At 58.0% G+C, this 24,820-nt stretch overlaps 14 protein-coding genes across 14 annotated transcripts; 4 read left to right on the top strand and 10 right to left on the bottom strand.

Moving 5' to 3' along the window:
* Positions 1–117: 117 nt before the first annotated feature.
* On the top strand, positions 118–1,378 carry SPRG_06353 (hypothetical protein). Its single transcript, XM_012345732.1, has one exon. The coding sequence runs from the start codon at positions 123–125 to the stop codon at positions 1,329–1,331; it is 1,209 nt and encodes a 402-aa protein (XP_012201122.1). The 5' UTR covers positions 118–122; the 3' UTR covers positions 1,332–1,378.
* Positions 1,379–1,432: 54 nt separating this feature from the next.
* SPRG_06352 (hypothetical protein) lies at positions 1,433–2,092 on the bottom strand (the record flags this gene model as incomplete). The annotated part of the gene is made up of 2 exons (XM_012345731.1): positions 1,433–1,566; positions 1,615–2,092. 2 exons carry the CDS (start codon positions 2,090–2,092, stop codon positions 1,433–1,435), a joined length of 612 nt encoding a protein of 203 aa, XP_012201121.1.
* Positions 2,093–2,423: 331 nt separating this feature from the next.
* SPRG_06351 (hypothetical protein) lies at positions 2,424–3,633 on the top strand. The gene is made up of 6 exons (XM_012345730.1): positions 2,424–2,573; positions 2,619–2,720; positions 2,768–3,019; positions 3,064–3,168; positions 3,212–3,310; positions 3,357–3,633. The coding sequence occupies exons 1-6, from the start codon at positions 2,442–2,444 to the stop codon at positions 3,531–3,533; spliced, it is 867 nt and encodes a 288-aa protein (XP_012201120.1). The 5' UTR covers positions 2,424–2,441; the 3' UTR covers positions 3,534–3,633.
* On the bottom strand, positions 3,609–4,434 carry SPRG_06350 (hypothetical protein; the record flags this gene model as incomplete). Its single annotated transcript, XM_012345729.1, has 5 exons — positions 3,609–3,812; positions 3,856–3,947; positions 3,990–4,092; positions 4,138–4,191; positions 4,237–4,434. 5 exons carry the CDS (start codon positions 4,432–4,434, stop codon positions 3,609–3,611), a joined length of 651 nt encoding a protein of 216 aa, XP_012201119.1.
* A 500-nt stretch (positions 4,435–4,934) lies between these two features.
* Positions 4,935–6,752, top strand: SPRG_06349 (AGC/PDK1 protein kinase; the record flags this gene model as incomplete). The annotated part of the gene is made up of 10 exons (XM_012345728.1): positions 4,935–5,201; positions 5,253–5,317; positions 5,365–5,479; positions 5,524–5,567; positions 5,608–5,650; positions 5,701–5,829; positions 5,873–6,151; positions 6,204–6,301; positions 6,357–6,621; positions 6,669–6,752. 10 exons carry the CDS (start codon positions 4,935–4,937, stop codon positions 6,750–6,752), a joined length of 1,389 nt encoding a protein of 462 aa, XP_012201118.1.
* SPRG_06348 (hypothetical protein) lies at positions 6,742–9,112 on the bottom strand. The gene is made up of 10 exons (XM_012345727.1): positions 9,008–9,112; positions 8,883–8,961; positions 8,733–8,836; positions 8,544–8,684; positions 8,361–8,498; positions 8,207–8,302; positions 7,675–8,155; positions 7,493–7,622; positions 7,023–7,446; positions 6,742–6,970 (listed from the first exon to the last, which is right to left on the bottom strand). Exons 1-10 carry the CDS (start codon positions 9,091–9,093, stop codon positions 6,787–6,789), a joined length of 1,863 nt encoding a protein of 620 aa, XP_012201117.1. The 5' UTR covers positions 9,094–9,112; the 3' UTR covers positions 6,742–6,786.
* A 648-nt stretch (positions 9,113–9,760) lies between these two features.
* On the bottom strand, positions 9,761–10,255 carry SPRG_06347 (hypothetical protein; the record flags this gene model as incomplete). The annotated part of the gene is made up of 2 exons (XM_012345726.1): positions 9,761–9,901; positions 9,965–10,255. 2 exons carry the CDS (start codon positions 10,253–10,255, stop codon positions 9,761–9,763), a joined length of 432 nt encoding a protein of 143 aa, XP_012201116.1.
* Positions 10,256–10,959: 704 nt separating this feature from the next.
* Positions 10,960–11,874, bottom strand: SPRG_06346 (hypothetical protein). The gene has a single exon (XM_012345725.1). The coding sequence runs from the start codon at positions 11,852–11,854 to the stop codon at positions 10,973–10,975; it is 882 nt and encodes a 293-aa protein (XP_012201115.1). The 5' UTR covers positions 11,855–11,874; the 3' UTR covers positions 10,960–10,972.
* Positions 11,875–14,237: 2,363 nt separating this feature from the next.
* SPRG_06345 (hypothetical protein) lies at positions 14,238–15,062 on the bottom strand (the record flags this gene model as incomplete). Its single annotated transcript, XM_012345724.1, has 3 exons — positions 14,238–14,738; positions 14,789–14,798; positions 14,857–15,062. 3 exons carry the CDS (start codon positions 15,060–15,062, stop codon positions 14,238–14,240), a joined length of 717 nt encoding a protein of 238 aa, XP_012201114.1.
* A 218-nt stretch (positions 15,063–15,280) lies between these two features.
* SPRG_06344 (hypothetical protein) lies at positions 15,281–16,199 on the bottom strand. Its single transcript, XM_012345723.1, has one exon. It carries the CDS (start codon positions 16,181–16,183, stop codon positions 15,365–15,367), a length of 819 nt encoding a protein of 272 aa, XP_012201113.1. The 5' UTR covers positions 16,184–16,199; the 3' UTR covers positions 15,281–15,364.
* Positions 16,200–16,674: 475 nt separating this feature from the next.
* On the bottom strand, positions 16,675–17,361 carry SPRG_20136 (hypothetical protein; the record flags this gene model as incomplete). The annotated part of the gene is made up of 1 exon (XM_012345760.1): positions 16,675–17,361. The coding sequence occupies one exon, from the start codon at positions 17,359–17,361 to the stop codon at positions 16,675–16,677; it is 687 nt and encodes a 228-aa protein (XP_012201150.1).
* Positions 17,362–18,354: 993 nt separating this feature from the next.
* SPRG_06343 (CAMK protein kinase) lies at positions 18,355–20,667 on the bottom strand. The gene is made up of 7 exons (XM_012345722.1): positions 20,508–20,667; positions 20,424–20,457; positions 20,237–20,373; positions 20,028–20,194; positions 19,875–19,980; positions 19,479–19,826; positions 18,355–19,437 (listed from the first exon to the last, which is right to left on the bottom strand). Exons 1-7 carry the CDS (start codon positions 20,642–20,644, stop codon positions 18,462–18,464), a joined length of 1,905 nt encoding a protein of 634 aa, XP_012201112.1. The 5' UTR covers positions 20,645–20,667; the 3' UTR covers positions 18,355–18,461.
* Positions 20,668–21,383: 716 nt separating this feature from the next.
* SPRG_06342 (hypothetical protein) lies at positions 21,384–22,006 on the top strand. The gene is made up of 3 exons (XM_012345721.1): positions 21,384–21,488; positions 21,544–21,750; positions 21,798–22,006. The coding sequence occupies exons 1-3, from the start codon at positions 21,399–21,401 to the stop codon at positions 21,960–21,962; spliced, it is 462 nt and encodes a 153-aa protein (XP_012201111.1). The 5' UTR covers positions 21,384–21,398; the 3' UTR covers positions 21,963–22,006.
* On the bottom strand, positions 21,986–24,734 carry SPRG_06341 (hypothetical protein). Its single transcript, XM_012345720.1, has 9 exons — positions 24,322–24,734; positions 24,173–24,277; positions 23,816–24,127; positions 23,713–23,774; positions 23,432–23,659; positions 23,156–23,384; positions 22,816–23,111; positions 22,587–22,761; positions 21,986–22,533 (listed from the first exon to the last, which is right to left on the bottom strand). Exons 1-9 carry the CDS (start codon positions 24,712–24,714, stop codon positions 22,018–22,020), a joined length of 2,316 nt encoding a protein of 771 aa, XP_012201110.1. The 5' UTR covers positions 24,715–24,734; the 3' UTR covers positions 21,986–22,017.
* Between the last annotated feature and the right edge of the window lie 86 nt (positions 24,735–24,820).

Genomic DNA, 24,820 nt, shown 5'->3' with positions numbered 1-24,820 from the left:
AGGCTCTACCAATATTGCAATATCATATTTCACCGATGAGGTCGATCCGAAAGAGCTTTGTATCAAGATAGAAAGGTATCGAGTGTCGAGACAGTGACGCAGCCCACATTTTCATCATCGCGATGGCGCCGCCGATGCCACGCGGCCGGTCCTCATGGCGCTTCAACATGAACACGATCATCATGCTCAGCATGTTCCTCGTCGTCTGCGTCCTTGTGCGCGTGAACCTGAGCTTCGTCCACAGCAGCAGCCAGGCGGCGCTCGAGCCGCGGCTGCGCCAGGTCGACCGCGGCCTTCCGCAGGGCACGACCAAGCGCGAGCGGCGCACGATCGTGCTCATCGCCAACTACCGCGACACGGCGCGGTGCGCCGAGACGCTCCAGTCCATGTACGCGCAGGCGTCGCAGCCCGACTTGCTCTCGGTGAGCATCTTTGACCAGATCTACGAGGAGCAGGGCGAAGGCCGGTGCTACGACGCGTACTGCGACAAGGTCGGCGAGGCCAACTGCCGCCGGTCGCAGCTGCGCCGCAACGACACGATCAACGCGCTGCACGCGACGGGTCCGACGTTCGCGCGGTACCAGACCGAGAAGGGCATCGACCTCGCGATCGACACGTTCTCGCTCGCGATCGACTCGCACATTGTGTTTGTGCCGCACTGGGACAAGGACCTCATCGAGCAGTGGGACTCGCTGCAGAACGAGAAGGCGATCATCACTGTCTACCCTCGCTCGACCGACAACACGCCGCGCAACATGGACACCTCCCTCGACACGACCGCGATCCTCATGTGCACGGGCAAGATCGAGACCGAAGACGCCGACGCGATGATCTCGTACGACGCCGTGCAGCTCATTCCGGTGCCCGAGAAGCCCCGTCTCATGTCGCAGTTTGCGGGCGGCTTCAACTTTGGCACCGCGATCCAGGCGCTCGAGGTCCGGAACGACCCGTACACGCCGTACCTCTTTCACGGCGAAGAGTACTCAAAGGCCGCGCGCCTCTTCACGCACGGCTACGACATGTACGTCCCGAAGCGCCAGGTCGTGTACCACTGGTACGAGAAGCGCAACGTGGTCTGGGAGCGCGACTGGGGCGACCGGTACGTCGTCCAGCAAAAGGCCAAGCGCCGGATCCGCACCGTCCTCGGCCTCTCGACGACCAGCGACGACTACGACAAGACGGACATTGACAAGTTTGGGCTCGGCACGAAGCGCACGTTTGAGCAGTTTCGCGCCTTCTCTGGTATCGACCCGACCGCCGCGTACTACAAGGACAACTACGCGCAGTTCAACAACTGCCGAGACCTCGAGTACGTCCCATACAACGACTAACTCATTCATCGATCGATGCTTGCTTTTCCCGCTGCCATGACAAACGCTGCGTCATCGATCCATCGTCCACGCTGTTGAAGAGATGATGGATGCAAGTGTCGTTAGAGGTCGTTAGTCGACGCGTTGAAATGCATGGCGATGGTAGCCAGCAGGGACGTCGCCACAGACGTGAACGGATCAAGCTGCAGTGCCGAGAGCCAAGTCGCGCTGTCGAGCAAGCAAGCGCGCGGAATCGCTTCGTGGCCCACGATGATACGACCAAGAGTACACGGCCACGTCGCACTCTCTTCCAGACGCATCAGCGGCGACGAGACGTGCAACCTGTCCATGGAGGTCAGCGCGTGAGGCAGCACGAGCTCTGGCGTCGTCGCGTCCCAGAGCACGACGGCAGTGTCAATGGCGCCAAAGGCATCCAGAAGCGGCAGCGACGTTAAGAGCGAACGCACGTCACGGTGCTGTGCTTGAAACTGCGTATACACTGCGCGAAGTCGCGCTGCCTTGGTCGCGCCATCGATCGTGCCAGCTTGAAAGACGGTGTCGTTGCACAGAAATAGCGTCAGCGGTGAACGAAGGGTCAGCGCAACGATCTGGACTTGGGCATGACCCCGCTCCCACTGGTTGGGGGCGTACGCGACGGCTTGCTCGAGCGTGAATTGGGGGTAGAGAGCCGACCAGTCACTGCCATTGGAATTTGGCAGCGCGGTGAGCGGGTGGGGCAGCGCCTTGAAGCCAACACAGGTCCCCGCGTCCACTTGCAGCATCGCCACGCTGGAGCTGTGATTTGCCATCGTCGCACAAAAGGAATGCATTTGGTCAAAACCACATTTCTAGTCGATCCAACGAGCCAGAAAAGAATCCAGCACCAGAGCAGCAGAGATTAGGGCTCCTATGTCGAGCGCCACGAGGTACAATTGTACCGCCGCCGTCGGTGCAAGAAGAGACTTGGAGAAGGACAGCTCAACCAGCTATACGCTCTTCGTATCACCACCGGTCAGAACGTATCGAGGAGCTCAACTACATTTGCAATATTAGAATACAAACACTGGTCCAGTGGCGTGATTTTAGCCTCGAGATCCGCTCGGGAATTTCGCAAAGTCCGTTTCAGCCGCCATGAGCACGAATCGGCTCGTCGCCAAGGAGACCGAGCAGCTGTACGCAGCGGCGCTCGCCGGCGACACGGCCCGCGTGCAAGAGCTTCTCGCAGAGAAGACGGCCGACGTCAACTTTCACCAGCGCAACCACGTATGTACCACCTCCGCCTCGTACGCACGATCATGCTTGCCGTAGTACGGCTCGACGCCATTGATCGCAGCCATCACTGGCGGCCATGTCGAGACTGTCCGCGCTCTTCTGGACGGCGGCGCTGACGTTGCGGCGCTGCGCACACCCGTGCGCCAAGCCTGCGCGACGTTAATGCGTGATAGGAGCTTTTGTAGGACGCCAACAGCCCGCTCCATGAAGCGTGCTTTCATCGCAATCCTGAGATTGTGCGCCTACTCATCGCGCACAAGGACCAGTACCAGGACGATCTCCACGACGCCAACGACAAGAACGCGCCGCGCTGGTCCATGGTCGACGCCGTCAACCAGTTTGGCAATGTGCCGTTGCATGCGGCGGCCATGGCGGGCTGCGTCGGGTGCGTCGAAGCGCTTCTCGAGGCCGGCGCGCTTGTGGACGCAAGCAACAACGTACGGAGCCTCGCACTTGCAATGCGTGACGACATCGCATGTAGCAACACTCAACGCCGCTCCACCACGCGTGCTATTGTGGGTCGCCCAACGAAAAGGTCGTCGAGCTTTTGGTGCGCGCCAAGGCTGATGTCAACCTCCCGGACATGGTACTCGCTTCGTTGCACGGCGTCTCCGCATCTGCGTACGTAGAACCACGCGACACCGCTCATTGTAGCCGCCAAGAAGAACCAAGTGGGCGCGATCACAGTGCTTTTGGAGGCCGGCGCCGACCCCGGTGCCATCGACGACGTAGTGACATTTTCGATGGCACATTATGAAGCTAACGTGATGCTAGTCGGGCCGCAACGCACATGCATCGGCGATTCTTCGCGGCAACATGGAGTGCGCGGCGCTCCTCAAGGACCTCGCCCCCATTGATCCGGACGTTCGCCCGCTCGACCCCGACGCCGCACGCCGCCCGTCCCTCACGGCGTCCATGTACGCCGAGCACATGTACCACCACCAAGAGTAAGATCACAGCTATTGTGCTTATGCCGCGTCGTCGTCATCGGCGAAGGCGAGCTTGACACCACGGCTGCCCTTGCGTCTAAATGAAAAACCATTTGCATGTGTGTTGATGCAGACACGATGCATACCTCGCGCCCATGGGCAGCGCTGCCTTGCGCTTGAGTGGGTTGGGCACGGTCGACGTCGAGCTTGTGGTGGCTGGCGCCGTGGTGAAGCTGAGAGGTGCTGAGGCGGTGGTCGGCTGCAGCAAGGCCGACCGTCGCATCCGACGAAGACGAGTGTCCTAGTGGTCTACTATGTAGCAGTGCATAGCACAGCAGTCATACCTCGGCGCTCTCGGTCCGAAGGCCATGCAGGTCGACAAGCAGCGTGTAGGCTGTGTCCGGTAGAGCTTGCCCCGCATCGACGAGAAAGTGCCCTGCGCAGCCCGGTGAGCGTGAGAATGCGTGGCGCACTGTACCTCGGCGAAGCAAGGACGGACCAAAGAGGTATGTGATGTTGACGCACGCGCTGCCGTTGTCTTCGACACTCACGCTCACGTTCGCCGCCGACTCGAGCGCCGTCTACACGTGCTGCTCATGCAGAGCGTCGTCGCATTAGAGACGTACCTTGAAGGGCGCAGCAAACATGCCGAGATCGCCATTGACACCCAGCTCTTGCATCTAGTAATACTCGATGAGATGTGAAGCCATGCCACGGCTCTCTACATGGGCTTGAAGCTCGGTCGCCAGAAGCTGCTTCTCAAAGCACTTGGTCGCGCCGTCGACGCCAACGCAGACCAAGAGCGTCATGGCCAACGGGCTGCTCGTGGACGGCCGCAGCCAGACCAGCCAGCGCGTTGGCACGGACGCGCTGAACGAAAAGGTATCGCGCTCGGCGAAGACGTGCGCAACAAACGCGTCCATCCTGAAATGGACGCAATTCGGATAAATCCTAATTGTAGTGGTCCATCGTCCTCGGGCAAACGCTCCACCGTCACGTGTGTGCTCAGGTGGTCCTTGGGTACGCCAGCCTGTCCGTAATGCATCGCGCTTCCATGCCTCCAAGAGCCTGCCACGTAATGATGATATTCACAGGGCGTCGTCGTCTTCGCCAAGGCCATCGACTTGCTGCTTTCGCCCACTTCAATTCAGCGTGCGCCATTTTTGCCTCAATAACCTCCCACACTTTATATACCAATGGCCCGGCTCGTGGACGACTCGCGGGCGGCAAGACGCGGCACACCCGCACCTCGGTGTGACCATCGGGCGATTGGAGGCCCGATGCAGTGCAGCACGCGCGTGCGGACCGTGCCGCTACCTGGCGCGACCAAGCGCGATATTCATTGTGGGAGGTAGTTGTTCGAATGGAAATGGCATAGAAAACCAAGTCGCCAGATTGCCGTCGGCAGTGACCAATTTGAACCATGGGCCAGCACGCTGCCGCCTCGACGTCGACGCCCCGCGCCGGCATGTCGCCGGGCGACTTTATGTTCGGCATGGTGCTGGGCCAAGGCTCGTTCGCCAAGGTCTACCACGCGCAGTTCAAGCGCACGGGCGCCAACTTTGCCATCAAGGTCATGGACCAAGAGTTCATCAAGCGCCACAAGAAGGTGCCATTTGTCGTCATGGAGCGCCAGGTCATGTCCAAGCTCTCGCACCCCAACATCGTCAAGTTCTACTGCAGTTTCAAGGTAGATCCGCGATCGCCTTGCACAGAGGCTCAGTTTGGCCGCTGCGAATAGGACGACGACAGCTTGTACATGGTCATGGAGCTTTGCCGTGGCGGCGAACTCTTGCATTTCATCTGGTACAGCAATGTCAACCTATGTGTGAGCTCGCGTCACCGGCCTGTAGCAAGGAGCGCGACCAGTACCGCCAGCAAGGCATCCAGGACCACGCCTGCACGGCGTCCGTCGCGCAGTTTTACATGGCGCAGCTCGTGTGCGCACTCGAGTACATGCATTCGAACGTACGCCATTGCTCTCCATTATCTACGCTCATTCATGCGCCTAGAACGTTATCCATCGCGACCTCAAGCCCGACAACATTCTCCTCACGTACGTCGCACGCCGACTGACATGGCTCATGATGTAGTAGCGAGCAAGGGCAGCTCAAGGTGACCGACTTTGGCACGGCCACCGTACTTGGCTCCTCCGTGCATGGCCCATTTTCATGTTCGAATGGGTCTAGACGGGCGACAACCAAGACGAAAACAACAACTTTTGCGGCACGGCCGAGTACCTCTCGCCCGAAGTTCTCAACGACCTGCCCGCGTGCATCGGAAGCGACCTCTGGGCGCTGGGCTGCATCATCTTCCAAGTACGATTAGCAGTCTTATGGGATGCGTGACAAAAGTGTCTAGATGTTGGTCGGGCGCCCGCCGTTCCGCGGCGAGAACGACTACTTTACCTTTCAGGACATTTTGACCCATGACAGCGACACGATGGAGTTCCCAGAGTCGGTCCCTGAGCCGGCGCGGGACCTCGTGCGGAAGCTCCTCGTGCGCGACCTCCAGTTGCGCCTGACCGACTATGCGACGATCAAGGCGCACCCGTTCTTTGACGGCATCGACTGGGAGACGGTCGCCACGACGCGCAGCCCCGTGACGCCGGACGTTGTGACGCTCCCGACACCCACGATCGTATTATACCTCTCTTTTCATCTCTCGCAACACTGACGACGACGATCTGTAGGACGGCGCGGCGCCCAACTGGTCGATCGCCGGCGCCTTCTCGGACATGGCGAGCCCGTTTGCCGAGACGGACTTTCCGCTGCCGGTCGCGTCGCGCATGTACGTACCAACTGGCGAAATGGAATGAGGATGCTGAGGAGGATGGCATAATTAGCTCCAACCACAACAGCCTCTCGCTGCGCAACAGTGCGACAACCGCGCACAGCGGTCTTCTCGACAACAACGAGTCGGTGCTTTTCCAGTCCGAAGTAAAGTTGCACGCGGCTATGTTTATGAAGAAGCCGAGGGAGCTGCTCTTCACGTCCAACGGCCGCCTCATCCTCATCGACACCAAGACCAACACGCACGACATCTTTCATTGGGACGTGCGCTACATGCGCGTCGTGCCGAAAGGCGACTCGACGTTTGAGATTCGCACGGTGCGCCTCGACGTTCTCTCCACATGGCCCACGTTGTGTGATGGTAGACATCGTCGTCGTTCAAGATCACCGACCCGACGCATGGATCCCACCACTGGGTGCAAGTGCTCACGGGCTTTACGAAGCGATAGAATGTGTTCTTTGTGTATATGAATCAAAATCGGTTTAAAACTTGGCCCCCGGCGTGTACGTGACGTGGTGCGGCATCGTCACACGCACAAAGTCCTTTTGGTTCATCGCCTTTTTGCCGCGCGAAATGTGCGCCATCGTCGTCGACGCGACGCCGTCGAGGTCCTCGTACGGGTTCTTGTCGCGCGCCTTGCGACCCTTCTTGCCGTGCTTCTTGAGCCTACATGGAGAAAAAAGGTTTCTTCGGGCACGGAATAGTCTCAAGGCGGTACCGCTTCGAGGCGGCCGTCTTGTTTTCGATGCCGACAGGGTCAAAGCCCGGGGTCTTGGCTGCATCGTCTCCTTCCTCGTCCGAGAGCGGCTCCAAGCGCGCGACAGCGTCCTCGGACGCCGCAAACTTCTTGGCCAGCTCCATCACATCGAACGCCGGCTCGCGCGGCGACGTGCCCGGCGGCGGGTGGCAGTAGAGCAGCCGGCCGATGACGTAATCGCGCAAGAGCACGCGGGCAGCCCGCGATTGATCCGGGCCGCCCTTGCCTGCGGTCGCAAACCCACGGGCGCGCGCGTAGACGTCGAGGAGCGTGTACACATCGACAGGGTCGTTGTACTTGCCCGAATTCGGGAACGGGATCTTGATGCCGTACGTCGACTCGAAGACGAGGCGAGGAATGCGGCGCGCGACGAGCTCACACGGCGCTATATCGATATTTAGATCGATTTCTCAGAGCAGTGGGGGACATACGAACGTGGTCGCGGAGCTGCGAGATGGGAAGCACGCCGCAGCAGAGCATTTCCGCCTTGGAGTTGACAAACGACGGGAAGACGAGACCCGGGCAATCGCAGAGCATGATCTTGTCCGAGAGAATCATCGTCTACGCATCCACCGTTGAGCGTGGGAGATGTACAGCAATTTTGAAGAGGAACCTGAAAGTGCTTGGTCTTGCCGGGCGTCGCGCCGACAGCGACACGCTGCGTGTGGTGCGAGTAGTTGGACGCACCGAGGAGCGCGTTGATGGCCGAACTCTTGCCGACGTTCGGGAAGCCCACCATGCCAAACTTGACGAGGCCCTTGTCGTCCGCACGGAGACCGACGCGCTCAACGACCTTGTCGGCGCGGCCCGAGAGATACTCGAGGAGCTCTTCGCGGGTCAAGACGACGCAGTCTTCGCGCTCGGCAGGCACACTCTGCTTGGGCGTCTCGGCCACAATCGGCGCCGGCTTTGTTTCTTCTTCCTCCTCGTCGTCGTCGTCGTCGCTGTCTTCGTCGTCGAGCTCGCCTTCGTCGTCCGAGAGCGAAAAGTCCTTGCTGGCCTTGTACTCCGCATCGAGCTTCTCCTGCGCTTCCTTGGCCGAGAAGAAGACAAAGTCAATCGCGTTGGCCTTGAAGTAGTCGGCCCAAATGAGACTACTCGCGAGCAACATGAGTGCTGCAATGCGTTCAAGCATGGAGACGCACCGCTGTTCCGGCGTGAGGTAGTCCGACTTGTTGATGATGAGCATGCAGTCCTTGGCGCTGTTGACTTCCTTCACATAGCGTTCGAGGTCCACCGAGCTACAAAAATGGGACATGTCATCTCGAGTTGTCGTCCAACAAGAAAGTGCCGACGTACCGGTAGAAGAGCGGGTTGCGCGCATCGACGATCTGGACGACAATGTCACTGCGCTCAATGACGCGCCAGAGCTGGCGCCACACTTCGAGGTTCTTCTCGAACGGCGTCACGTCACGCTCCTCCGAAGCTGCCTCGAGCCTACAGACGACGCCGTGAGAACCGCGTCAGTCAAATTTCTTGTACATGGCAATGTCGCGGCGCCAGTTCAAGAACGACTCGCGCTCGCGCATGTTGAGCTCCGCGGCCGTCGTCGTCGAGTCCCAGCCCGGGCGGCGCGGGATCTTCATTTCAGAAAAGTCCATCTCGGGCACCTTGTCAAGGTCCCTATTATGGACTGCATGAGACGCTGCGAGGAACACCTGGCGGCTTTACACTTTGGCCAAGGTCGGGAGGCCGTTGGCTTCAAGGACCATGACACGTTCTTTCTCGGCAACGAACTCGCGGTTGGCCATCGTGGCGTTGGCCAAGAAATCGTCCTACGCTGCGTGAGCCGACCGTGTAATGCAGCAGCCAGGCGTGTACAAGCGACGAGCCTTCGAGGTACGACGCGAGAGCGACCGTCGAGTCACCGCCGTCGGTGGCAGACACGTGCTTGCCGGCGCTGGAGGAGATGCATGAGATGCATGCAAAGCAGGTAGATCGTCTACCTCGACTGGAGCTCCTTGGCCTTCTTGACGTTCGTCTTCATGAGCGCCTTGCCCAAGCTTGTCCCGGCCTTCTTGCTGCGACCCATGGTGTAGCTCGAATTAGATTGCTTTCTGCTTGAACTGCTTCCGCGACCAATGCCATGAATTCCGGATAGCGTTCCGGATATTGTGTGTCAAAATGGCCGTCTTGAAGCCAGAGTGTTGGTGCCGCAAGCGCGACGAAGGTTCCGTTTGTATTGGCGAACGAACGATCTGCGACGAAGGGAGGAGCTGCGCACCGGTGGAGTCGCGGCTGCTTGGACCCGTTGGGATTGACTAGAAGTACTTGTTTAAGACAAGATTGTATATGGCTCACAGAATGGGCGAGTTTGCTCGGTATCCAAGCCACCCGATCGCTTGCTATGCGTAGATCTTTCTCGAAATGCGTAAAAGCACTTGCTTGACATCACCCATTCCTCTCACACTCCTACAGTGAGAAGCCCAAGCGCCAAGTCTCTTTTCCATTTTGATTGCACACATGAGCGATTGTATTTGAAACCTCGTTTAGACGCAAGAGAGATCGTTTCTACTCGGCCACCTCATGCACAAGGGTGAGAGTATCCTAGCGAAGGGCGTCGGGGCAGTCGATCTGAGGGTAGTGCTTGGCGCTCTCGTACATCGAGATGCGCTTCCACGAGCTCTGGGCCGTGTCGTGAATGAACGGGGCTTCGGCTGCTGGCGATGCAAAGTCGGGGTCCCAAGATCCCATGCCGATCACGAGCAAAAGGTTGTGTCATTGGCCTTGGAAGCTTGAATGAGCTGGACGAGCGCGTTGAGACGGCCCGGCTGGTTCACATTGGCTGTCAAAAAGGTCCTGCAGTCGTCAAAGTCAGCTCGAAGCGTCTGGAGGAGGCTCTACCAGTACGTCGTCCAAGTGCTCGTGCCGTAGTAAACATGGCCGGCTCAATCATCTTGAACAGCTTCGGGCCACACCCCGGCGAATGGCCCCAGAATGACGATACCGGCGAGCTTGCTCACCGCGTGGGGCAAGGTCAAGAGCATCGTACACGCTGCCGTAAAGCTGTTGGCGACGACGACGACTTTAGTTGTGGTAAGGTGCCGAATAAAAGCAACCATGTCGACCGTGTCGTCTTTGACTGTGTAATACACGAAGTTGACTGACCCGCGCAAATGGACTGTATCGACCGTGCAGCCATCGGCAACGAGAAGCGGAGCAATGCCGAGGTAGCTGTGGCGCGTCTCGTCCATGCCCGGTACGCACACCACGACCGTGGTCTTGGCCGCCTGCTTTCCGTGGGCTATAATGTGGTCGGGCGCGTTGTCGCACTTGTCGTAGGCTCGGGATGCATGCAAAGCCCAAGTCACCCAGCGTTCTCAAGAACCCTCAGAGCACAAAATAAGCTCATAGCCACCAAAATCAGTGGCTTCTTGGCCCATTCCAGAAGCAAAAAGCATGTAGAATCCCACGTCTTTCCAGTAGTTTGCCTTTGATGTTCTCGCCTTGCTCCCAAGCCATTGCACTCCCATTTCGGCCACGGTTGGATCACGCCACCACGCGTGCCACCTACTGCGATGCTTTTCGTTGATTCCTGAGCACTCGTTCGATCATCTATCCCAAAAGAGGTCGTCGATGGGTCTTCTTGCTTTTACACGACCTCATGTCCACCACCCCAAGCAAGGACGTTGGAGGCGGGTCAGTACGGCTATCAGTTTATTCACGAACCGCGCTAGTCTTTTCGGATGAGACGTGAGCGTTATCTCAAGACATAATTCCACCGTCTTATCTATCCATCGTCGACCTTGTTGCCCAATCACAATGGAATTTATGGCCACAGCCGACAGACACTATTGTGGTACTCTTATGTCGTCTCCAAGCTTGTGGTGGCTTTGCGCCAGCACTCAGCCGGCAGGCGAGCGAACAGGACGGTGCTCGAGACATGAATAATCAAACATCAGCATTGGAGGCTAATAGTCGTCATCGTCGTCGTCGTCGTGCAATTCACTCCGCATGACCAGCGTATACTTCGGGTCGCGCACGAGGTCGTACCCTTGGGGCATGGCTTCTTCCATCATGATGCGCTTCGCCGTCTTGTGCTTCTCCTCGAGGATGCGTAGCTTCTCGAAAAAGTAGTACGCGGCCTTGTACACGATGCTGCCACTGCCCTGGCGCGGCCCACGCATCGCAAGGAACTTGCGGATCGAGCCGACGGAGAACTTGAAGTGCGCGGCCATCGCGCCTTGCGTGCACTCCTTTGCCTCGAAGAAGTGCCGCATGTGCTCGCGGACTTCATCGCAGTCGTCAAAGACCATGAGCTCATCCGGCAACTCGACCGCTTCGATCTCGTTGAGGCGGTCCGAGCTCTTGTGCACCTTGGGCGCCGCGCTCTTCTTCGGGTCATCCTTCTTGGCCTTCTTCTTCTTTGGCGCGAGCGGCGCATCGTCCTCGGCCTCGGCGGCCTTTTTGGCCAGGCGGGCTTTGCGCTGCGCCGCTGTCGACTCGGAGGCCATCGCGCGGAGCTCACGCATCTCCGCGTCCACCTTCTCGGCCTGGTAGAAATAGTGCAAACCGCCGGCGTACGTCGGATTGTCGGCGCCATCCATTGGCTCGGTGAGCGCCATGAAGTCATCGTACGCGTGGCGGGTCGTGCCCATGCGCGTGATGAGGGTGGCCTCGGTCACGGTTCCCCGGGCGCGCAAAATGCGGATCTTAAGGCGAATGACGTGGCACGTCCACTTAGCTCGGAGCATGGCCTTGTACTCCTCGTCGTTCGGGTCATCCCGCTTCCCACGCAGATACTCGAGCGTCGGGCGCTGGCGCGGAGCCACCTCTGTCGTCCCGCTTGCCATGGCGATTGTACGTCGATCGGTTGATCTGCCGGTTAGCAAACAGATGCGATTGGTTGGGATTGGCGCTGTTTTGAGCGAGGGAACGTCGGCGCTGTCTGTGATTGGCTATTAATCGTCCCGTTGCACTTAATTGGCTAAAATACCACCGCGCTAAGGCATGGCGATCTGACAAGCAGCCCCGCCACGATGGCAGCGATAGGACGCCCGGTCACCCATGTATCTGTTACAAAAGCCGGGTCTAAATTTCGGGGGTCCTACGGGTTTTGGGGCGACCCCGCGGGTAGAAAAGTAGCCTCAGGTGGAGGGTCGGGGTTTCGGGCGACCCCCCAGGGTGACCGGCGTCCTGTTGCATTGCGTGTGTACAATCATGGAGTACAAACACGGAGTACAATGGAGATATCTAACATTCAAGCGGCGTTAAAAACGGCCTTTGCTTCGTCACCGCGAAAGGAGACGCAGTCGTTGTTGCTCTTGAGCACGTGCTGGAAGGTGTCCCACTCGACCCCACACGCATGGATCATGGTGGTCTTGGTGGCGCTGGCCGACATCTCGACGCGCCACTTGTTGTACGACTGACGTACACGGAGAGGAGCCGATACCGACCCTTCGCGGTTTCGACGATGACGCTCCTCTTGAGAATGGCCGACGTTATCGGAGTCTCCACCAGCTTCGGAGCCTTCTTGTACCATCTTCCTGCAAGCGATTTAAACTTGGCTTCCACGTTCGCCGACCCTACATTGGCGTCACGAAATGACATCTAGCACATCACACACCGTTCTCTTTCGCCTGTAAGTTACGCAAGCAGTTGGACGTGGCCTCGAAGAGTGTCAGAACCGAAGGCACTTGAAGGGCTACGTCATGATTGTACCGAAAGCAAGGGTTATGGAAGTAAGGTACCAGAGACTACCCTCATCGAGGGGGACTGGCTGACCTTGGAAAGACTGACCTCGTTGGCGTCGAAGCGAATTTGGACCTCCGGGAGATCAACAGCTTGGAACGCTGCCACGGCGCTTAAAAGCTCGTCGATTTGCGTCTCGTCCTCGAATGGAACTTCTGGACCAACGAGGCTCCATTGTCTATGTACGTTCACAGAAAAGATTTTCGTACCTTTGGTACGATTGCTCGGGACACCAAACTCACCGAAAGCCGTGGGAAGATCCGCGAGTGAGTCGAAACGTCGAATGAAAACTGGAGTGCCGTCAGCCTCCATGCCCACGTCCCGGTCCTTGAGGATATCAGCCATCGTGCTCGAGGCGTGGTTGACGACTTCGAGCAGCGCCAGTTCGAGATGGTGGTTGACGGGGCGGGTGTAGTCGACGTAGACTCCATCGTCGAGCCCCGCTATTGTTGTTGTAGTGGGTGGTCTATTACAATAGATAAACTATGCTAGATGGAATTGTCGGACTTATTCTTCGTTGTGTACACTCGGTGGAGAAACTTGATTTAGGCAGGCGAAGGCAGGAGCGCGATCCGCGGGACAAGATGACGTCGCGGCCACTCGTGTTGGGTGAGGAGCCGGAGAAGCCGACGAAGAGCAGGCTGCTCGGGCTCTTGTACGAGGCTGTGGTGCACGTGCAGTTGAGCGACACGCGCCACCTTGACGGCAATAGTCCATAGACTTGGCAGCGGTAGGTCGGCACGAAAGACGCAATCGTTCCGGACTCGCCAGACGTCGAACCAGACGCAGGCGCGGAGCACAGGCCAGAGGTACTAGTAGCGGAGCGCGGCTTGGTGCATGTTGGACGCCGTCTTGGGCGTCGAGAAGAGGTAGCTTGAGAGTGTTGTCGGCAAGGTCACGCACAGAGGGGAGCTCCGATATTGTACCGTACACGCAGCCCATGTACGCGGCGTACCCGGCAATGTGGCCGCCCTTGGAACGCTCGTCTTTGATACCGTTGTTTGCCATGGCGTCAAATGATTGCTATCGAGGCGTCAGTGTACAATATCAATACGTACATTGCGTACCTCCATCTTCGAGACGTAGGATGCAAGGTCCCCGTCCACACAGCTCCAGCAGCCTCTACCGGCAGCAGTCTCCAGTTGCTCTGCTAATATACGGCACGGGAGCGGTAGCAAAAGACGTTGCTTGCTGTGATTGGCTGCTTTGAGAATGGACGCATGTGATTGGCCAAATCGACCCCCGGCCCCACAGACCCGCGGGTTTTTTTACAAATAGGGATGTATGGGGGGCGGGGGGCGGCCGACCTGGTGGGTCAACCCGTGGGTTTCGGGCGACCCCCCTGGGTGACCGGGCGTCCTGCAACGATGGCGTGAACAGGACGCATGGCGGTCGCTGGTGGGACATGTAGCAGGCAACGGAAATGTTAAATGAGGAAATGCTTTCGATGCGGCACATCCGCGCCATCTCAACTATTGAATCGAGTTACGGGCAATAGACCCAGCCATACTTGCTGTTGCGCTCGAGCGAGTACCCTTGGGGCATCGTCTTTTCCATCTTGAGTCGCTTGTTCGTTTTGGGCTTGTTCTCGAGGAGGCGGAGCTTCTCAAAGAAGAAGTACGCGGTCTTGTACACGATGCTGCCGCTGCCTTCCCGCTTCCCGTGCGTCGCCAAGTACTTGCGCAGCGAGGCGACCGAGAAGCCCAAATGCGCTGAGAGCGCCACTTGCGTGCACTCCTTGGCGAGGATAAACTGCTGCAGGTGGTCGCGCACCACGTCGCAGTCGTCATATACATGGAGCTTCTCGGGGAGCTCGACGGCTTCGATCTGAGCGAGACGGTCCGCGCCCGAGAGCTTGGTCGTCTTAGCCTTTTTGGCCGAGGCCAACGGCGCTTCGTCTTCACTGTCATCGTTCGATGCAGCCTTCTTGCGCTTCGGTGCGGCCTTCTTGGCGGCGGCCTTGGCCTTCTTCTCCTTCTTCTCGCGCTGGTAAAAGAAGTGCAGCGAGCCAGAGTACGTCGAGTTGTCGCACCCACCGTAAGGGCCCTTGAGCTTCATAAAGCGCTGGTACTAGTTGCTGTTGGCGCCGATGTCCTTGAGGAACGCGGTCTGCGTCATCTCCTTGGTCGCGAGGAACTTTTGAATCTTGGACCGGATCGCATTGCACGACCACTTCTCGCGCAGCATCAAATCGTACTTCTCGTCATCAGGGTCGTCCGACTCTTCGCTGGCGCTCAACACGAGCGCGGGCCCGGCCGGCACCTGGTCGGCGGCTTCGCCCGTCGTCTTTGTCGTTGTCGCGCTTGTCATTTGCAATGCTCGTGTCTCCATGTACCGGTAAGCGGATGGCATCCGGTTGTTGAGGTTGGCGCCGGCGGGAAAGGTCAGCAGTCACAGACCACGCGCCCTTCCAAGCAGTGATGAACCTGTGGCAGCAACCATGGTCGTCCTTGCACCGTCCGGTGTGTTGCGCAGCAAACCAAAATGTTCCGTGCCTGCACGCTCTTCATTTGCAACCGCAGCATGAAGGGTGTTGAAAGTGTCGGATTCGTTGTATTACATGTATGTGTCAGTCGGCTCGATGAGCTGCTACGTGCCGTTCAGCACGGATGCTAATAGGGCAGCACGGGCACTTCCTCGCCAGGAAGAAGGTAGTAGTGCGTCGGGTCCTTCCTCAAGGGGTAGCCCTCGGGCAGCGTTTTCTCAATCTTGAGTCGCTTGGCCGACTTGGGCACGCCGTCAAGGAGCCGCCGCTTCTCAAAGAACCGGTACGCGGCGCCATACACGGCGCTACCGCTGCCCTCGCGTCGCCCCTTCTTCATGAGAAAGTTCCGCAGCGGCGTGATCGAGAAGCCGAGGTGCTTGGCGAGATTCACTTGGCTGGCCTCCTTCGCGAGGAAGAACTGCTGCAAGTGGTCCCGCACAACGTCGCAGTCGTCGTACACGGGCGCGTCTTCGTCGAGCTCGACCGCGTCAATTTCTGCCAGACGATCAGAACCACTGGCGCTCTTCTTGGCACGCGGCGCTTCGTCGGTCGTCGTATCCGCCTTGCGCTTGGCGCCTGTTTTCTTGGCGTCGGCCTTCTCCTTCTTTTCCTTCTTCGCGAGCTCGTCAAAGAACGGAAGCGAGTTCCAATACGTCTGGTTGCCGCTGCCGCCACTGACGCCCGTCTGCTTCATGAAGCGCTGGTACGAGTTGGCGTTGGATCGAATCGCCTTAAGGAACGCGGTCTGCGTCATGACCTTGGTCGCGAGGAACTTTTGAATCTTGAGCCGGATCGCATTGCACGACCAGCGCCGCGCCAACCGCTCCTGGTACTCGTCTTCGCCTTCGCTCTCGTCGCCGGGCGTCGCGGCCGTGGGCGCTGCCAAGAACGAGCGGCCAGCGGCCGGTGGCGCCGCAGCGGTCATCGACGAGGTCATGCCAGTCATCGTTGCGGTGGAAAATTCCCGAGTGGCCTCAGGTATGGCATCCGATTGGCCAAAATATCACTAAAACACGCATGCAATTGGTTCATTTTCGATTAGACGGGCCTGCAGCTGCGGACGTGCGCAGTTGGGCCATCAGAGGGTCGATAAACAGACGAGTATTTTTCAATCCATACGCAATCCGCTCAAATATTATCAAGTCATACTCATTTCATGACCAATATTATCAATGCATACTCAACGCATCTGATTGGCCAAAATAGACCAAATAGTCAACTCTGATTAGACAATACTCAAATAATCCAAGGAGCCTAGCACAGTCGCTACAACCCAAATAGTGTTAGCCAATACCAAAAAACGCAAATAGAGTATGTCGGACCGCCGTTTCAATGTGGGGCTCAAATTTCGAAGTGAGACCGACCATCCCAGACAACAATCCACACCATAAACATAAAAACTTTGTGCATTATCTAGCTGTGCCATACATTGCTGACTCATTGCTCGACGTCAGCAATCCCGCGGCCTCCCACGGCAAAGCCGAATTCGTCGACTTCGCAGGAATCATCGACGTCGTCGCTGTCGCTGTCGCTGTCGTCGTCCGGGTTGAGCAGCTCCGTAATAAGAATACGGTCACAGGCAGCCGGAATGTCTTTGAAGAGACAGCTTCCGGCCGAGCGAGCGGGTACAAGCTTCCGCCCTTTCTTGCCGCAGGTCTTCGCGTTGTGGTCCGTTGCACCGCACGAACTGCACTTGTACGCTTTCTTCGTCGAGGGAGCGTGGTGCTGGTACGTCTTGTTCTTGGTACCGGACTCGCCGGAGCTCGCGATGCGGTTGGTGCGAGGTTTACCGCTGCTCTTCGTTACGAGGGGAGGTAGCAGCGTGACGTCGGGGTCCGCGCATCGTTCGGCGAAGATCGGCAGGCGATACGAGACACGGTCGACCGCGAGCTTGTAGTTCGCGAACTTGTACATCGGGTGAATGCACTCATCGATGCGATGAAGCTCACCGACATGCTTGAGGGCGCGGATCACGTGGCGACAAGGCAGGTGCATTTGCTCTGGGTACCCGCAAGAGCAGGAACGAGCACTAATGTTGACCTCGCGACCTTCGACGAATGTTGCGGGGACGTAGACGACGAGTATCGTCGAGCTGGATTCCCGCACAAAGTACGCCTCCGCCATGTCCTTCTGCGCCTTGAGCAGCGCAGCGGCGTGGGGCGTAAGATCTGGCGTCGTTTGGCATGGCCACGGCTTGTTTGACAGAGGCTCTGCCCATGGACATGCAAGAGCTCGCGTGCTGGAGATTCACTTCTATTCATAGCACCGATGTCGTACTTGTTTGCAGGACGTAGGTGCATAGTACCCATCACGACGTAGCTTCCTTTTGGTGCCTCCGCCGTGCGTGACGCGCGGGCGTGCACGAACCACCCGCACGGTCGGGGAGCATCGTTGGGATCATCGCACACATAGAACACGGCCGTGCCGCTGTTCTTGACCGACTCTCCGTTCACAACAGTGCCTATGGAGAGCGTTTGATGGTCATTCGAGTCGTGTGTGTCATGAGGGCAAGTACCGGGCTTGGGCGTCTTGATTGACCTTGAATCCGTTCGTTAGAGCGAAGTCCTTGATGGCACTCGCAAGTTGTCCCCGCAGCATCTGTTGACCAACAGTCGGCGGCTGGGCGACGGGCTTCGCGCGCTGCATCGTACTAGTAGTTGTCTGGGATGGTCGGTCTCACTTCGAAATTTGAGCCCCACATTGAAACGGCGGTCCGACATACTCTATTTGCGTTTTTTTGTATTATGTAACACTATTAACGGTCGGAAATACTCTATTTGCATTTTTTGGTATTGGCTAACACTATTTGGGTTGTAGCGACTGTGCTAGGCTCCTTGGATTATTTGAGTATTGTCTAATCAGAGTTGACTATTTGGTCTATTTTGGCCAATCAGATGCGTTGAGTATGCATTGATAATATTGGTCATGAAATGAGTATGACTTGATAATATTTGAGCGGATTGCGTATGGATTGAAAAATACTCTAAACAGACCCTTGCACCAAGGTACTAGGAATGCTCCAGGGATTATTTAGTCAACTAAGCTGGTCGTCGCGATGCTTGCATTGTACGATCCAAATACTGAAACGAAGGTATCGAGCTCGTAATTTGATCTCGACTTTGCTTGAAATAACGCGCGAACCATCTTTGGCGAGCGCAATACGAAGATATAAAGTCTATATTGGTTGATATACTTTAGAGCACCATGGATGGTTGCGCACATCCTTACCACGTCGTTAGCGACAACGGCTCGAACGCAGACGCGTCGCCGTCGAGGCCGTCGAGGAGTGGCGTCACCGGCGTCAATGCATCGCGCTGGTCGTCCTCCTTGGACTCCTTCGGCACTTGCTGTTGTTGCTGCTGCTGCTTGAGCGTTTGGTTGGGGTTCCACGTGTGGTCGCACGTGCAGTTGCCGCGACCGCAACGGCGACACCAGCTGCTCGACACGACAACAGGGCGCGGCGAGTTGGCGGGCGTGCCTTCGTCCAAAGGTGGCATGTAGCCAGGATGCACGAGTGCCCGCGGCTGGATCGAGAGGTTCGGCTTATTCGGCGACGGCGCGGCCATCGACGGCAGTTGCGAGTTCACTGAGAGTAGCGTCGTGGCCTTCACACCGCTGCCACCCGCGACGTTGTTGTGCGATCGGACAATGTGGGAGCCCGCCCACGTCGCATCCTTGCGCGGCACGGTCGACGACAGCGTCGGGTTGAGCGGGCTCACTTTGAGCGTGGCGAGTGCGGGACTGAGATCGGCGCTCGGTGGCTCAGGCGCCACCAAGACAGGGCTCTTTTGTTGCTCCAGAATGACCCAGCGATGGCCCATGGCCTCGTCGACCGAGAGGCGGAGGCACGGGTCGGGATAGATGAGCTGTGCGATGAGCGACTTCGCGTCCTGCGAAAAGTGCGACGGGAAGAACCACTCGGGGAACTCGACCTCGTTCGCCGGGTCCTCGGCGTCGTCGTTGTACTTGGTCACAAACGACCATTTCTTGAACTTTTCGTACCGGATGCACTTGAGGAGGTCCTTCCCAAAGGGCAAGCTGCCTGCAAGCATCGCGTAGAGGATGATACCGCTTGACCACGCGTCGGCCTTGGCGCCATCATAGCCTTGGCCTGTGTCCTGGAGCACTTCGGGTGCGACGTAGTGCGGCGACCCGACCACGGACCGCAACCGGCGAATTGACTGGCCCGTGTTGCCATTCCTATGCCACATTTAGGAGATTTGCAGAGAATGGAAGCAAACCCAATGTCGTCCGCAATCGAGAAAATCGCCGAGAGACCAAAGTCGGCGATCTTGAGCGTCGAATTCTCTTCATTGTCGGCAAGAAGGAGATTCTCGGGCTTGAGGTCGCGATGGCACACGCCCGACCCGTGGCAGAAAGCGATGCCCGAGATGAGCTGCTTGAAGTAGAGCCGCGCCGTGGGCTCGTCCGTGCCGCAGTCGAGCTTGATACGATCAAAGAGCTCGCCGCCGGCCGCGAGCTCGAGTACGAGGAAGATCGTGCACTTGCTGTCTTGGTGTAACTCGAGTGCTTCGTCCAGTCGGAGCACGTTGACGTGTGTCCCAAGACTCGACATGTTGGAGATCTCCCTATCGACGCTTTGTGCTACGGAAATAATCCGAATGCAGCATTTGTACCGGTAGATGGAGCTGCGACTGCGGGCAAACTTGACAAACTTCTTTGGCATTCTCGGGATCTGGTACACCTGGCCTTTCACGTTCACTTCGCAGTAGCTCTCAACGTCTAGTGTCATCGCCGTCGTGAGAAAGATATCGTGCAAGGGGTGGTACCGTTGGCAAACACGTCGGGCTCCTTGTCGTTGGCAGGAAACGCAAAGTCGATTCCCCACACCTCGATGCAACGTGGAAGCGTGAGCTCGCGGAACGCGCCGGACCGCGGGTCTTCGTAGGCCGCGATAGCTTGCTTGGACGACTGGTGCACGAGCCACCACACATGCCTACGAAGGCCGTGAGCACCACATCGCCGCGACGCCTCGTACTCGTTGCGCATGGGTTGCTGGCCCGTTGCGACCTCGGGTTCCATTTGACGCCCTTTGATCGCGACAACGCAGCGAGAGAGCAACGACGTCGGCATGAGCTTGTAGCCGATCGGGTTGAGGATCTTGATGGCCACATGCTGCATGCAAGGCCATGAGCTATCGCGATGCAAGAGGAGCGACCGCGTACCTTGGCGCTCTGTAAGCAGAGGGCCTCGTAGACGCTAGGAAGAGCCATGAGACGACGTCACCGGTCATACAAGGAGCGCCGTACACGCCGGCCGTGCCGCCACCAAGGTAGCCGCCGAGCTCGTAGCGCAGTTCGTTGCCGATAAATATGGACTGTCCGTCGTAGCGGTCGACCTTGAGCGCCGTGAGCTTCCGCCGGCGATCGTTCGGGCGCGCCGCCATGCCCCGCTGCTCCGTTTCACGCAATCACCAACTGAAAACGACCCTCGCCGACGCTTGCTGGCTATACATACCCAATGTCCGTTTCGAGCCGCGTACGATTTAAGCGAATTCGAGCCCGCGCTCGCATTTGATTGGCCATACGATAGAGCTCCCATGCGGGAGGCTAATCCAACGCATTTCATGACCATCTTGAGCGACCATCGAACACGGGACGGCAGTAGCAATCCTGCTATTTCGTCAGCAAGCAATAAGTTACCTTACACCTCATGGCTGGACACCTCGCATGTTTGGCAACTGATGAAGGTAGACCAAGAGAGTGCTCTCGATGAGGGTGGACTCGCGTAATGCAATGCCAACACTGCTACGCCGCAGTGCAATGCAAGACGATACTTCAGCGATCGAGACTACTGGTTCCTAATATTGACCAAGGTTTTTACGCTCGCCAGCTTACTCGTACCAGCTACAGAAGTATCGATCGTTGAGGTTCAAGGCGTGCGCGGGAGCCAAAGTTGCGTGCGATTAACGCATGTGCTTCAACATGCTGCAAGCCCCAAAAGTTTTCGCCGCAAGTGACCAAGATCTTCTGAGCGCATCCGATTGGCTAAAATCCCAGGCTCGGATCCATCATGCCCGTTCCACTCACCTTGAGGATCTCAGCCAATCACATCGCGGTGCGTATATTTAGCCCATCGCAATTGGACCGCTGGGGACTATCCGGATATGCTGCCAGTCGCCTTTTCGTTCCCACAGCAGCATGGCACACTTCCTCAAGCCGACGACGCTCGTGACGGCCGCTGGCGCCGCCAAGGAGCCCGTCGCCAAGACCCTCGCGCTCTACTTCGCCGTTCGTCCATGCGCAGAACGCCACGCTGAAGCTCATGTCTATACACTGCATGTAGGCCGACTGGTGCCCGGACTGCCGCGACTTCCAGCCGACGCTCAACGAATTCTACCGCCAGGTGAACGCGACGTCGCATGAGCTCGACATTGTGTTTGTCGGTTCGGACGCGACGGAGGCCGACCAGCTGGCGCACTTTCGCGAAAAGCATGGCCCGTGGCTCATGATCCCGTTCGCCGACCCGCTGCGCGACGAGCTCAAGCGCAAGGTAATACCGCATCCCGCTCCACATGTATGTATGGATGAGTTGAATAGTATGGCGTGTGCGCTGGCAAGGAAAAGGAGGCCGTTGGCGTTACCGATCGCGTCGGCGGCATCCCGAGTCTTGTGGTCGTGTCGCCCAACGGCGACGTTATCGACCTCCATGGCGCCGACAAGGTCTCCGCTGACGGCGCTGCAGCCCTCCAAGCGTGGCTCTAAGACGATGTTTTATCGTAACGCAATCCAGCCATTTTGTCATCGCATTTATATCGTGTTATGACGTGGCATGGCGCAGCGGTCCAAAATCCCGTCCACCCATCTTCTTCTTTCGCCGATGCTTGAGCACTTGCAGGTACGGCGCCGTCGCGCTTGTGGCCGTCGTCTTCTTACTGCGCACAACAATGCTCGGCAGAGCCACGTCCCGTCGTGCTTTCAGCGGCGTGTCCTCGCAGCGCGAGCTACTCACTGACGGCTTGATCGCGACACTCTTGTCCAGATGCTGCTGGAGCGTTGAGAACGCAAACGACTGGTGGCGAGACGACCTGGCGTCGTCCGTTGACGGGTGTACTTTGGCGTATATGTCGGGCAAAAGCGGCGGCGGCTTGGGGTCTGTGCCAGGGCGACCGACCGTGCACGGCGACGAAATGCGCTCCATCGAGAGCCGGAGCGTGTCGAAGCCGTCGGTCAACGTCGCGTCTTCGAGCGTATCGAGGATACCGTAGCTCACTTCATGCCCGATATCGTGCTTGTCGAGAATCGTTTGTTGTTTTTGAATGATATTGTCGCGGAGCTGATTTCGTATCAATGTATCAGTATATATATATGAGAAAAGATGCGTCGTACCCGCAGCTGGAGCTTGAGCTTCTCGATCGTCAGGTCTTTGCCGCGCGAAAGCGTCTCTTGTACCGTGCGTGTTTGCTCGAGCTCCATGTTCTCCAGCTCGAGCTTCCCGATGCGGTACTCCATGAGCAGGAGCTCTCGCTTCTCATCGCTTGTTATGCTGTGCTCCAACGCCGCCCTAACGATACGACCGCAACATGACTTGACGACAAACAATGAGCGCGAGGCGTACCGAAACTCGTCTGCCGCCTTCTCCGTGTGCCGCAGCTTGCGTGTGAGATCCGCTTTCTCCTCCGAGAGGTCCTTGATGTCGTCTTGGAGCCGATGGATGTCAGTGCGCGCGCGGCCAATGTCTCCAGACTCGTCGTCCTCGTGCTCCTTCTCTTCACGCTGGCGCTCGTGCTCGGCCACAACCAGCTGATGCTGGCCAATCTCGATGCTTTTGGCTACGTTCTTATTTTCGAGCTCGAGCAGTTGCCGCCGGAGCTGCATGCGTTCGTGAAAGTACTTCATGATTTGGACGCGCGCCTACACGTCCGTCGTGCCATGCAAGATCATCGCATCTCTTCTACCTCGCGCATGGTCGACGTCATCGCGACGCCTTCCACGTCCTGGTTCTCTTTGCCGGATTTCCGCTTGAGGTCGTGTGCCGACGGCGACGGAATGCCTTGCTGCATGAGCTGCGTCTTGAGGTTCGTAATCTCTTGCCGCAGGTTCGCGATGAGCGACACATACTCGGAGATGTGGTGGTTGACGTTCAGCGTGACGGTCGTCTTGATGTTCTTGGCGCGGTTGGCGTACCTACACAGTACACGTCATCAGTCTCTGGAACCACGTCTGCGTCATACTTGAGAGTGTTGACCGTCTCTTCGAACGACAACACCGACATGCTAATGTTGGCGATCATGACCGTTCGGCAGTTGCCGCCCAGCGAATCTTTCAGCAGCCGCGTGAGCTTGCTGTCACGGTACGGCACGAACGCGCCGCGGTTGGCCTTCTCGCCGAGCGCATTGATGCAGTTTCCGAGGGCGAGGAGCGATCGGTTGATGTTGGCGCCTTCTAAGAGGCGCAGGCCGCTAGGGAATTCACATTGTCAGTAAGTACGATGTAGAGAGCTCTGATATGGTACCGGTTTTGGGTCACGGCAGCACGCTCGCTACCGGCCAAGTCGATCATCGAGAGCTTCCCCGTCTAGATACAAATGAGCATGCGTACGGTGGACGCAAGCTTGCCTTGAGCACCGAGACGGTGTCCGGCGTCACCTCGGTTTGCTCGACCGACACTTGCAGCACGGCGTGGGACCGAGACGAGACAGCGTTGGCGGCCGTCGCTTCCTGGGACCGGTTTTTGTTGCCACGCCGAAGGAGCCGCATGACTTCGTCGGCGTTCGAGGCGACGACCTCCGAGAGGTCGGCCACGATTGGACCGCGCACCGGGTCTTCGCGCAAGTCCAAGTACGTGTCTTCTTCTGGGTCGGACCGCAACAAGTCGCGAATGTTCTCGTTGTAAACCTCGAGGAACGAGACCGTGACGCGGTACGTCACCTAGCAGCCGTCGATCAAGACGTTGAGCGCCGATCTCGCACATACCAGCGCTGGCACACGGGCGTGGGCCATTGCAATGTGTTCAAAGAGGTCTTCGAGTGTCAATCCCATGATGCCTGGCTCGTCCGGCGTGCCCAGCATGGTATACGTCTAATCCAAGTGACGTCGCCATTCGATGATAACGCTCGATGTACCTTGCCGGCGCCCGTGCAGCCATAGGCAAAGACGGTCGCATTGTAGCCCTGCAGAATGCCATGCACGAGGAACTTGGTCGTGTTGTTGTACACGGTACGCTGGCCGTCGGACGGCGCGAAGACGTAGTCGAACGCATACCGCTTCTCGCGCGACCGGTGGCGCATCTTGCCGACCACGTCCTTTTGGTTGCCAGGGTCGAGCACGACAACGACCTTGTTGCCGAGCACTTTGACGATCTCGCCGCGGTCGCGGTCGTGCTTGAGCTGCGGGCGCAACCGCACCGCGACGAGGACGTTGGCCTGGCCCGCCCACATGGCGCGCTTGAAGGCCTCGGTATCGTCGTCCGTTTCGGGCTGGTTCTCGGTCACAAAGGCTTCGCGAAGGCTGCCCATGCTCGTCCTCGTTGGACGCGATTCTGCTGTCTGTTGGCCGCCGAAACCGACCTGCGGAACCGAGCGTTTTATGCGACACGCACGAGATATACGTTAAAGGGGAGAT

This window comes from Saprolegnia parasitica (assembly GCF_000151545.1).
Source record: "Saprolegnia parasitica CBS 223.65 unplaced genomic scaffold supercont2.24, whole genome shotgun sequence".
Lineage (NCBI taxonomy): Eukaryota > Oomycota > Saprolegniomycetes > Saprolegniales > Saprolegniaceae > Saprolegnia > Saprolegnia parasitica.
This window is presented reverse-complemented; position numbering and strand designations above follow the sequence as displayed.

Excerpts from the sequence above, each read along its gene's own strand:
- SPRG_06343 (XM_012345722.1), bottom strand. The coding sequence starts at position 20,644 with ATGGCGGCGCGCCCGAACGATCGCCGGCGGAAGCTCACGGCGCTCAAG. Across the intron at positions 20,458-20,507 it reads GGTGGCGGCACGGCCGGCGT|CGTCTACGAGGCCCTCTGCT; the intron begins GTACGGCGCTCC and ends GGCTCTTCCTAG. Across the intron at positions 19,827-19,874 it reads AGTCGCAGCTCCATCTACCG|GGAGATCTCCAACATGTCGA; the intron begins GTACAAATGCTG and ends AAGCGTCGATAG.
- SPRG_06348 (XM_012345727.1), bottom strand. The coding sequence starts at position 9,093 with ATGGGTCGCAGCAAGAAGGCCGGGACAAGCTTGGGCAAGGCGCTCATG. Across the intron at positions 8,837-8,882 it reads ACCTCGAAGGCTCGTCGCTT|GACGATTTCTTGGCCAACGC; the intron begins GTACACGCCTGG and ends CACGCAGCGTAG. Across the intron at positions 7,623-7,674 it reads GCAAGACCAAGCACTTTCAG|ACGATGATTCTCTCGGACAA; the intron begins GTTCCTCTTCAA and ends GTGGATGCGTAG.
- SPRG_06341 (XM_012345720.1), bottom strand. The coding sequence starts at position 24,714 with ATGGGCAGCCTTCGCGAAGCCTTTGTGACCGAGAACCAGCCCGAAACG. Across the intron at positions 24,278-24,321 it reads GCTGCACGGGCGCCGGCAAG|ACGTATACCATGCTGGGCAC; the intron begins GTACATCGAGCG and ends CACTTGGATTAG. Across the intron at positions 22,534-22,586 it reads AGCTCAAGCTCCAGCTGCGG|CTCCGCGACAATATCATTCA; the intron begins GTACGACGCATC and ends ATACGAAATCAG.
- SPRG_06342 (XM_012345721.1), top strand. The coding sequence starts at position 21,399 with ATGGCACACTTCCTCAAGCCGACGACGCTCGTGACGGCCGCTGGCGCC. Across the intron at positions 21,489-21,543 it reads CCCTCGCGCTCTACTTCGCC|GCCGACTGGTGCCCGGACTG; the intron begins GTTCGTCCATGC and ends CACTGCATGTAG. Across the intron at positions 21,751-21,797 it reads GCGACGAGCTCAAGCGCAAG|TATGGCGTGTGCGCTGGCAA; the intron begins GTAATACCGCAT and ends TGAGTTGAATAG.
- SPRG_06351 (XM_012345730.1), top strand. The coding sequence starts at position 2,442 with ATGAGCACGAATCGGCTCGTCGCCAAGGAGACCGAGCAGCTGTACGCA. Across the intron at positions 3,020-3,063 it reads TTGTGGACGCAAGCAACAAC|CAACACTCAACGCCGCTCCA; the intron begins GTACGGAGCCTC and ends CATCGCATGTAG. Across the intron at positions 3,311-3,356 it reads ACCCCGGTGCCATCGACGAC|TCGGGCCGCAACGCACATGC; the intron begins GTAGTGACATTT and ends ACGTGATGCTAG.
- SPRG_06344 (XM_012345723.1), bottom strand. The coding sequence starts at position 16,183 with ATGACTGGCATGACCTCGTCGATGACCGCTGCGGCGCCACCGGCCGCT.
- SPRG_06346 (XM_012345725.1), bottom strand. The coding sequence starts at position 11,854 with ATGGCAAGCGGGACGACAGAGGTGGCTCCGCGCCAGCGCCCGACGCTC.
- SPRG_06353 (XM_012345732.1), top strand. The coding sequence starts at position 123 with ATGGCGCCGCCGATGCCACGCGGCCGGTCCTCATGGCGCTTCAACATG.